The sequence below is a fragment of the Prionailurus viverrinus genome, chromosome D2 (genome assembly GCF_022837055.1).
Source record: "Prionailurus viverrinus isolate Anna chromosome D2, UM_Priviv_1.0, whole genome shotgun sequence".
NCBI lineage: Eukaryota > Metazoa > Chordata > Mammalia > Carnivora > Felidae > Prionailurus > Prionailurus viverrinus.
Window position 1 is genome coordinate 79,397,361 of NC_062571.1, and position 10,956 is coordinate 79,408,316.

The following is a 10,956-nucleotide window of genomic DNA, read 5'->3' on the forward strand; positions in this document are numbered from 1 at the left end:
GGCACCCCCCCACGTGGTAGTCAGGAGACCTTGGCCAGGCAAGAGTCGGGGAGTGCCTGTGGCTCTGAGGGGCAGAACTGAGAGAACAGAACTAGCAAGGTTAGGTCTGTCAAGCAGCCTCACTACAAGTTCAGAGCAGAGTGACTGCTCCAGCAGGAAGGGTTACTGACCCACACCCCCTTGCTTCTGAGAGGATCAGAACGGACAGAAGGATGATAATTGGGGTGCACTTAGTGACAATGCCCGTGTGGCAATCAACTTAAGAGCGATTTAAGTCAATTTGAACAAACCCTAAGCAAGAGTGACCTGTGCCCCTTCAGATTATGTGTTTGTATATGAGTCAAAAGGGCCACAAATGTCTCTCGAGGATGGGCTTGCTTTTTGGTCACTGTGATTACTGCAATGACACCAAAAATAGATCAGTCTGATTATGGATACTAGAATCCAACAGAGCAATGAAAGTTTGGGTCCTTTCCCTCCCCTAAGTTCTTAGCATACTCAGCTTTATCCTTTTTTTTTTTTTATGTTTTTTGTTTTGTTTTTAATGTTTTTACTTTTGAGAGCATGTGAGTGCGGAAAGGGAAGAGAAAGAGGGAGACACAGAATCAGAAGCAGGGGCGTCTGGATGGCTCAGTCAGTTGGGCTGTCAGCACAGACCCTGATGCAGGGCTTGAACTCACAAGCTGTCAGATCATGATCTGAGCTGAAGTCAGACGCATAAAGGACTGAGCCACCCAGGCGCCCCTTAGCTTCATCCTTAAATCAACTGACATGGGAGGGAAGGGGAAAGGAGGTTCAAGGGAGGGCACTAAAGGGCAGAGACACCCAATGTCACTAAGCAAGACTTTTTAAGTTCCAAGCAGCTACCTGCTTAGGCTGAATAGAACGTCTAAATTTCAGCTCAAAGTTCTGTATCTTCATTGCTGACACCATATATTTGAGTTCAGGGCAGTCTGCAACTCAGCAACCACTGCCATACTGCCTTTTGGTTGGGGACCTTGAGCTTGCTGCCCCAATGTCATAATATTCCTTCCTCATTCTTGCACTGGACCAATGGCAGAATGTCATGAAATTAAGAGTATGTTTAACTCGTGGCTCAGCTTCAACAGAAAAAAGAAAATGTACATACACGTGCCGTGTCAATTTATACCAGATTTAACATTGGGTTACCGATTGTATTTTGCCCCTGTATGTGGATTCTAACCTCACTTGTTCACATTTTGAACATACCACTTTACGACTGAGAAGTAATCCCCTTTAAAATAAGGTGTAAGTTAGAATCCGAATTCAACTTCTCTACACTACATCTGCACACAAGGAGTTTGTCTTATACCTCTCCACAGCTTAGTATTTGAACACTAAAATACCTACTGTCCTCTGCATGAAAGCATTGGAACTGAGGTCTAGGGATGTTCTATCCGGCCTCCACTTCCTCACACTTGCTGTAACTCAGGGCACAGTAACTATTTATTTTTCCCTGCCACCTGTCACATTTACGAGGGGCAGTGGAGCGCGGCCGTGGGACTGTCAGCTTCGCCTGCTATGCTGACCTCCAGCACTTGACCTTTCAAAGACCGCTAGAGAAAGACGCCCAAAGCTTCTTCCGGGATCTTCCAGGGCCCGGTCCTTGGTCGTGGCAAGACCGAGGAGCACTTCCTAGTGGCTTGCAAGTTTCCAGCGGGGAGGACAAATCTAACTGAACACTGAGGCCACCTCTCTGACCCTTTGGGAAGTGGCCGGAGGTTAGGAAACGCATCACCGCGGCCTGCCGAGCCCAGAGGACTCGCCTCACAAACGGGGGCCCTCGCAAACAGGCGGGCCGCGCACGGGGCCAGGATTGGAAGACCCGCCGGGTGCCCCCTCCCGGCCCCAGGCGGCGCGGCGCGGCAGGGCTGTGGGAGACTGCGCGTGCGCGCTGGGCGGCCGGTTCCGGAGACGACGTCCCCAGCCGCCTCCCGTCTCCCGCGACAGCATGAAGACCGCCGAGGACGCCAGAGGAGTGCATGGCGAGGGGCCGCGGAAGCTAGGCCTCTGCCTCCTCTGCGGCCTGCCCGCGGCAGGAAAATCGACCTTCGCGCGGGCCCTAAGCCCCCGGTTACGGCAGGAGCGGGGCTGGGCCGTCGGCGTGGTCGCCTATGATGACGTCATGCCGGACGCGTTCCTCGAGGAGGCGAGCGCGCGGCCGTTGGTCAGTACGGAGGGGGCGGGGCCTAGCCTGTGGTCGCAGAAGGACATAGAGGGGCTCCACCTAAATGCTGGACTGCCCCTTGTGTGGGAGGTGCGGCCCTGACGGAGAGGGGGAGACTGGAGTTCGAGAGAAGTGGCGTTGGTTTAACGTAGAATGTGTCGACTCCGTCTTAGAAGGATTCGTCGCAGAGATTTATATTTGGGGCCTGTACGGATTGTGTATTGCATACAGTGAGTCTTAAGACGGCGTTAGGTTTTGTCGGCGTGCAGGATGGTAGCGTTCCCCCCCCCCCATCCCCATCCCCATCCCCATCCCCATAGACAAGTATGCTTTTGAAAAGTCCTTTAGGAAGATCGTACTTAGGAGAGGCACAGAATCTCTTAAAAACCAAAGCCAGTTTAACGTCCAGCCACCGGTGAATCCTTGTGGGTCTTCAAGTTTACACAGTTGGGGACTTTTTTTTTTTTTTTAAGATAAAGGATACAAAATTATGAATAACAAAATAACTAGGTTCCCTCCCATGACAATAGAAAGCTGTACAAATGAAGGGGCTGGTGTCTGAAGCTCTCTCTTCACTCATTTTCGGGTAAATCTGCCTCTGCCAGCATTAGAAAAAGACGGCTGTTTCTCAGGTGACCGCCAGATGAAGTAACGGGCTTGTGTTTAGGCACCTACTTACATAGAGGTACTTACAGATTCTCTTGAAGCCTTCAAATCACACTCTGTGCAGCGAGATGCATCCCCTTGGAGAAGCACAAGAAAAGTGCGACCTCTGGGGAAGAGTGGATTCATATCTCCCATCTCGTTCTCCCCCTAGACTAAATACTCTTCGACAGATTCTGAAAAATTGAGATAGATTTGTCGTTCAGTACCTGTGTGTATGTGGAGGCATCTAAATAAAATACGAATATGATGTGATTCCACTCTCTATGTATGTAAAATTATAGTACGTTCGGTGGCTGGCAACTGTATGTATTCTGTCCCGTTCTTGTTCTAATTGTGAGATGACTACAGTATCAAGTCCCTGGTAGCACTAGATTTAGTTGGATGATAGTATTTTCGCCACTTGAGTGAAAGCTGAAAGTTGGTGAGATGTATGGTTGTATTTACTGGGCCATTTCCTTACTTTTATTGTTACAGTTTTTCCACTCCTCCCTGTAGACGGAGACTGTGGGACTCACATGAGTAGGAAATCTCACCTTTTAGGAAGTGATCGTGTTTTCCTTCTCCGTAGGTTTAGCTGATGTATTTGTTGTATGTGCTGTAATGTCAGTGATGTGGGAAGGCATGGACAGGCAGGAGAGGGACCCTTATCTCCTGTTCCTATGTTTTCTCTCCAGACTGGACCTGCTCTCCACAGTCCTTGAATGGCACAAGATTACCTATGTTCTCAAGTTACTTATTCTCTTCCCTTCAGTCTAGCTTTCCCCATCCCATTCCAACTCTGTTGTGAGCCTCAAGGCTTTTCACCCTGACCCAGGCGCCTTTCAGCAGATCTTTTCTGTCCACAACTTTTCTCATCTCAAGGGCAAACCGGCGTTGCTTTGTCTAAGCCAATTTTATTTTGTCAGGATATTGATTTTGGCTCATTTCTCTTGGATGGTAACAGCTTTTCATTCTTCCATTTATTTACTCATTCAGTCATTTTCTGTACTGGAGCACCTCTTACGTGCCTGACCGTCTGCTGGAGGCCAGTTAGACCATGGACTATCGATTGAGCAGAGAGTTAGAGATGTGCAAACAAATGCCTAAATAGTGTAAGCCCCGTTAGGGTGGAGACCCCGTCTGTGCAAAGCAGGATGTCATGTAGGCAAGGGAGGATCTGAGCTGCCTCCTGCGTGGATGTGTCTGTGGAGACTTCAGAGGATTATCCTCAGGGAGTAGGAGTTTCGGGGCAGAGGAAACAGGATATCGGAAGACATAGGAGGCAAGATGAAACAAGTTGTGCTCAGAGAATTCCACATGGTTTGGCTCTGTGAGCTGAGATGTTCACGTGGGGTGGAAGGCGATAAGCGGGAGCACCCTGTTGACCAAAGCCCAATATAAATTGTGATTTTTCCCTCTTTTGTAGCCATCCCAATGGAAGTTGCTTCGACAGGAACTGTTGAAGTACCTAGAACACTTCTTGTTGGCTGTCATTAACGGGTGTCAGATGTCTACCCCACCCAACAGGACTGAAGCCATGTGGGAGGATTTTATAACCTGCTTAAAGGATCAAGATCTGATATCTTCTGCTGCCCCGGAGGCCCGGTCTTGCTATCTCTTAACGAAGACTGCTGTTTCTAGACCTTTGGTTTTGATTTTAGATGACAACTTTTATTATCAAAGTATGAGATACGAAGTCTACCAACTGGCTCGGAAATGTAATTAAAACATTTCTTTTTCTCACACACAGACACTTGTTTGCATATCAAAATCACGACTGCTTTTAGTGAGAATTGAATTGGATCAGGAAGTTAGTATAGATTTACTTAATTTTCAAAGCTAGATGTTCAGTATTTTCCTGCCACAGCTGGGATAATTTGCCTGATTTGTTTATTTTGCATTTTGGAAAAAATAGTGCACCACTGATTTCATGGTTTCACATTGCTTTCAGATTCATTAGGCTTTTGCCAGCTTTTTTTAGATTGTTCTCTGGAGACCTGTTTACAGAGGAATGGCCAAAGACCCCAGGCGCTGCCTGCCGAGACCATCCACCTGATGGGAAGAAAGCTGGAAAAGCCCAACCCCGAGAAAAATGCTTGGGAACACAACAGCCTCACAATTGAGAGTTCAGAATGTTCTTCTGAAGCCAGGTATCCTACGCAAAGCTGACCTTAGCTGGTGCCTCCCTGAGGGAGCACTGTGCCCTTGGCTTTACCCAGGTCCACTCGGTTAACCTTTACACAAGCATGGAGATTGCTCTCTCTCCTCTCTAGAGAAGAGGCAACTGAGTGAGAAAGTTAGTTTGCCCAGAGTCCCCGAGCTCGTGGTAGCTCAGATGTGAACCCAAGTTTGCTGGCGCACATGTGCTCTTGTTAAGACTATGTTCTCCCAGGGGCGCCTGGGTGGCTCAGTCGGTTAAGCATCTGACCCTTGGTTTCAGGATCTCACAGCTTGGGAGTTCCAGCACCAACATCGGGCTCTGTGCTGACAGTGCAGAGCCTGCTTGAGATTCTCTCTCTCTGTCTCTCTCTCTCTCAAGATACATAAATAAACTTAAAAAAAAAAAAAAAAAGACTGTTCTCCCAGAGATCAGAGCAGGCAATGCAGAGTTGGACACATCTTTGAAACTCTTGCCACAGTAGCACAGTCTAAATAGGTTGCCCAGTAATTTTCTCACAGAAAGCAAGAGAGTGGAAGTGGTCTGGAGTCCTAATTTTGCCTCAGACCCCCTTGCAGTTACACCACCGCGTATATGTGATGCCTGTGGGCTGCAGTGCTCATGCTTTCGTTTGTGATATATGTCTTGAGAGTTCTACAGCCGCACATTTCTAATGGAATTTTCGCAGATGATGGAAATGTACTACATTTGTACTGTCCAGTGTAGTAGCTGCTGGCCACATGTGACTCTTGAGCACTTGAAATACAGCCGGTGCATCTGGCGGCCTGAATTTTAAATTTTATTTTAATTACTGTAAACTTAAATAGCCTCATGTGGCTAGTGGCTATTTTCTCAGACAGCACAGTTCTAGAGCTATTTTGCCCTCATTTTCTTAGGTCCTGCCTAACTGTTGTCCACAGGGGACCAGCAGTTTTTAAATGGCTAATTTTTAAAACTCACTTTGTTTTCACTTATCCACTTGTCACTGTCTGAAATTATACATTTTTCCTGATTCAATTATCTGTCTCCTAATGGAGATGATGTAACCACTGCTGGACTTAGAAAGTGTAGGGATCTTGCTGTACCCCCAACTTACAGCACATAGTTTCACATACATAGTAGTAAATGAATGGATTCTACCTGAACCCTCCATGGCCCCTTGACCAGCGAGGAACTTTGCTAATCCCCATCCAGTAAATAAGAAGCCAGAAAGAAGTCCCTTCTTGAGGAAATAAAGTAGAGTTATAGTAGCACTTAATGAGGGAAAAGAGAGAATTTCTTTTCAAAGCTTATTGAAATGAGTCTTAGAAAATTAATATTTTTTAAATAGGGGGAGGGATTCTTTTGCCTTATAATTTGTTTTCAGCTTCTCCATTTGGATTTTGTAAGTAGAAGGTAGCTTCCAAATCTTTTCATTTTTTACCCCTTTGGCTTAGGATCCTTTGGATTATAGCATGTTTATTCCTCTAGAATTCAATTCAGTATTCATAAACACAGGTTCTTTTTTAAAAAGATGTTTGATAGAAGGATTCATTTTATCTCACCTTCTCTTCTAGCCTGAAGTTGATCGATTTATTGCTTACTGCTTTGGAAAATCCAGTAAAATATATTGAGGACAATGTGGAACAAAAGGTAAATCTTCCAGTACAGATGTGGTATAAATGGCAAGGTACAACTGTTTGAAGGAAGGTCTTTCTGAGCTGAATGTAAAAAAGAATATGAGTAAAATGTGAAAAATGCCTTTGTCACCGCCTTGGCATCTCAGCAGCACTCTACTCATGACAACTGGCTGCAGTGGCATCCTGGTGGCCACGTGCAGCAGCTGGTCAAAGCCGACTGTCACGTTTTCCGAAATATTAGGGCCTGTTAACATATGTTGCTGTTGGTAGCTTGAGACGGACAAGGACAGGAGCACTTGCACCGCACATAGTGACAAACGCTGTAGATGGAGAGCCCATTATTGGACAGATTGTCAGCCCCCGTCATCTAGATGGGGTCTCGGGAGGGACAGCTGGAACAGAAAAGCCACCGTAACTTTCCTTGTAGTCTCATCAGAAACACATCACAGTTTAGCCACCTCTTTTATAAAACTACCTAACTTCCAGTAACGATGTCTGTGTTGCATAGGAAGCAGACAGAATCATTTGTTCAACCAACCTTCTTCATCAAGCCGATCAGATGCTCCGAAGGACTGTCTCTCAGACGATGAAGGAAGCAAAAGGTATGTTGAGCAGTCGTGTGGGGTTTAGTTGATACAACTCTCCTGCTGTTCTTGTTCCCTTGGGTAGTTGGTTAGCTTTCCGTCACAACGTTGACATCGTTTTTAGTTTCACCATGCAACTGGATTATAGAAAACTAAAAATTCTACCCCCAGAACAGGGTATTTATCCATCCAATACATTTTTATTGAGTGGCTACTCTGTACTAGGCTTTATTCTAGATACTGGGGTGTCAGCAGGGAGCAGAACATTACTTTGAGGAGACAGACAGATAAATACATGAGTCTCTGCTGGTGCCCTGAAGAAAAATAAAGTAGGGTAAGGCAGTGGAGGGTGATGGGAGAGCTTTTTTTAAAAACTGTTTTTTAATGTTTTTTTGTTTTGTTTTTATTTTTGAGACAGAGAGAGACAGAGCATGAGCTGGGGAGGGGGAGAGAGAGGGAGACACAGAATCCGAAGCAGGCTCCAGGCTCTGAGCTGTCAGCACAGAGCCCAACGCGGGGCTCGAACTCACAAACCGCGAGATCATGACCTGAGCTGAAGTCGGATGCTCAACCGACTGAGCCACCCAGGCACCCAGGAGAGCTTCTTTTAAAGGGTAATCAGGAAGGCTTCTCAGAGGTGATATTTAAGCAGAGATATGAATAACGGAAAGAGTCAGCATGCAGATATCTGGAGATAGATCATTCCACGCAGTGGACACAGGTGCAGAAACCCCGAGGTGAAGTTATTTGGTAGGTCTTGGAGCAGAAAAGAGGCCACTGAATCAGGTGAAATAAGGAATGGGGAGAGGTGGTCAGGGGCCACATGTCCAGTCAGCAAGCTCAGTGGATTGTCAGTCTGAACTTAGATGGCATGTGTGGTCGTTTTATAAAAGAACTCCTTTAGGGGTGCCTGGGTGGCTCGGTTGGTTAAGCGTCCAACTCTTGATTTTGGCTCGGGTCATGATCTCATGATTCATGGGATCAAGACACGTGTCAGGCTCTGTGATGACGGTGCAAAGCCTGCTTGGGATTCTCTTTCCCTCTCTCTCTGTCCTTCCCCTCTCTCGTTCTCTGTGTCTCAAAATAAATGAATATTAAAAAAAAATTACTCCTTTCGCTTTTAAATATTGAACTCTACACTATATTTAAAATCTGACTTAAAAACTAATAGCCTACCGTTTCTTTAGCTTTTACATGCTAAGTGCCTTATACATACTGTTTCCAGTCTTGACAGCCTCATGAGGTAGGTGTTATTTTATAAATGGGGAAATGAAGGTTCTGAGAGGATCAAGTAACTTACCCAAGGCTGAACAGCTACTAGATACGTGGACAACCTGGGTTCAGAGTCAAGTCTGACTCTAGTTTATGTTTTCTGTTACGCTCCCTGCATCATCAGCATCTATTATTAACACCTTTACAACAACATCTATTATTAACACTTTTACAACAGTTTCTTGGAAAAAGAAACAATACACTAACCATATGGTGTGTTTCATACTTTTTTTTTTTAACCACGATCCAGAAGCAGATTTTATCTTGTACCCGAGACTGTAGCTCAGTACACGAACACACACGTGCATAGCAACAAGTTTCACAGAACCCTCACGTTTGGTGAGCTCTCTATGATCTTTTTGATTCCATTTTAGATAAACACAATTTGCAACCTGCATCTCACTTGTAGGTTATAATCCAGAGTTTGAAAAACACGGGCCTGGAACAGAAACAGCAGCATAATTAGAATAAAAACAAAAATAGTTGCAAATAGTTGCAGGAGCTGGGGCTCAATCATTTGCCTGCCTTGTCTTCTGTATAAAATGAAGAGAAGGGGAGGAGATAGGATTACACTCAAATCACTCTTATTTCCCACCCATTAAAAAAAAACTTTTTTTTTTTTTGGTGAGGGAGGTGGTCGTAGCATCTAGATCTATGCTTAAATGAAATTAGAAATTCATTTCTCCTACCACCAAGAAAATGAAAAGACAACCCACAGATCAGGAGAAAATCCTCGCAAATCATCTATCTCATAAGGGACTTGCATCCAAAACAGATAAAGGACTCTTACCACTCAATAATAAAGATAACCCGGTTTTAAAAACGGGCAAAGGATCTGAATAGACATTTCCCCAGGGAAGATACACAAGTGGCCCACAACCACAAGAAGACACACTTGACATGATTAGTCATCAGGGAGACAGGGAGACGCAAACCAAAACCACGAGCGGCCACTGCACCCACTCACTAGGCCAGCCAGAATCAGAAAGTCCAAGAGGCGGTGAGCACGTGGGGAAATCCGAACCCTCGTCCGCTGCAGGTGGGAATGGGAAGCAGTGCAGCTGCTTTGGCAAACCACCGAGCACTTCCTGCAGCGAGTAAGTGTAGTCACCACGGGACCCAGCAATTGCACTGCCAGGAGAGAGAAGTGAAAACGTATGTTCATATAAAAATGTGAACACAAATGTTTGCGTCAGCATTATTCATCGGAGCCAGGATGAGCCTTGAAAATGTTAGACTAAGTGAAAGAAGCCATCACAGAAGTCCACATGTTGCTTGAGTTCAGTCATGTGAGAGATCCAGAAGGGAGAAATCTAGAGGCACAGAACCCAACGTGGGACTCTATCTCCTGAACCTCGAGATCATGACCTGAGCTGAGACCAGGAGTCAGACACTCAACCGACTGAGCCACCCAGGTGCCCCCTGAGTTGGAGTCTAAATTAATAAAGGGTATATAGTATGCAAATTTATTTCAATAAAGCTGTTTAATATAAAAATCTAGTTCCTCAGTCACATTACCCACGTGGCCAGTGGCTGCTGTATTGAAGAGGGCAGATCCAGGACATTTCCATCATTGTAGGAAGTTCTATGTTGGACATCTGCTCTAGAGACTATTTACAACAGTTTCAACCACACTGTCATTTCCTATTCCTGCTTTTTTTGCCTTACTACCTGTTAGCTCAAGAACATTCTAAACCAACCATCTTGTCAACAACAAAAAAATCCCCTTCAGGCTTATCTTTTCTGCTCATGCATCTCATACCAAGTTATTTAAAAGATTTGTTATCACGTCAGTGTGACCTTTTGTCTACATAGTACACCAACTCAACTGTGATTAATAAAATCTGATCAGTTTGTCAGAAGTATTCAAATTAATTTCCTATGTTGTTAGACAGCCTGGCCTGATTTAGTTTACACAAATAATTTGAGAATGTCTTTTCATTTTAGAGGAACGAGTGCTTCCTTTCAACTTGAAGCTTCTAGCAGAAGAACTCAACAAGCTCAAAGCAGAGTTTTTGGAAGACCTAAGACAAGGAAACAAAAAGTACCTGTGCTTTCCAGAAACCACCAATGTATCAGACGCTATTGCTTTTTTTCATCATGAGAAAGATAATATTGTCCAGAAATATTTTTCAAAGCATTAAAACTTTTGAACTTACAATCAAATATCCGATTTTGGTTGAGTTTGCAAAATAAAACCATTTTGCATTACTGGATATTTTCTAGGCCAGTGGTGTGAATTGCCAGACTTGTTTAAAAAAAAAAAAAAAAGTCCATTCTAAAGATCCATTTGTCATAACATAAACTACTTCAGTTGGTGGCTTGTCAGATGTGACGTGGACAATTGAGTATCGGCAGCAGGCTTCCTCATTTACGTGCCAGAACCCTTAGGGTAGGGCTGGTGGGGACAGGAGTCTTCGTCAATAAGGCAGAGAAGGAAGAAGACAAGACGTGGATACATGGAGCTGTTTTTGTTTTTAACTCATGTGA

General features: G+C 44.9%; 1 protein-coding gene across 3 annotated transcripts; it reads left to right on the forward strand.

Annotated features, from left to right (window-relative positions):
- The first annotated feature begins 1,389 nt into the window (after nucleotides 1-1,389).
- On the forward strand, nucleotides 1,390-10,682 carry PSTK (phosphoseryl-tRNA kinase). Of its 3 annotated transcripts, none has more exons than XM_047824327.1 (6): nucleotides 1,390-2,278; nucleotides 4,260-4,551; nucleotides 4,785-4,983; nucleotides 6,548-6,623; nucleotides 7,119-7,212; nucleotides 10,414-10,682. In XM_047824327.1, exons 1-6 carry the CDS (start codon nucleotides 1,973-1,975, stop codon nucleotides 10,608-10,610), a joined length of 1,164 nt encoding a protein of 387 aa, XP_047680283.1. In that variant the 5' UTR covers nucleotides 1,390-1,972; the 3' UTR covers nucleotides 10,611-10,682. The 3 variants fall into 3 exon arrangements, with proteins under 3 accessions (XP_047680283.1, XP_047680284.1, XP_047680285.1); XM_047824328.1 differs by having other exon boundaries at nucleotides 1,399-2,188; XM_047824329.1 differs by having other exon boundaries at nucleotides 2,195-2,395.
- The last annotated feature ends 274 nt before the right edge of the window (nucleotides 10,683-10,956 follow it).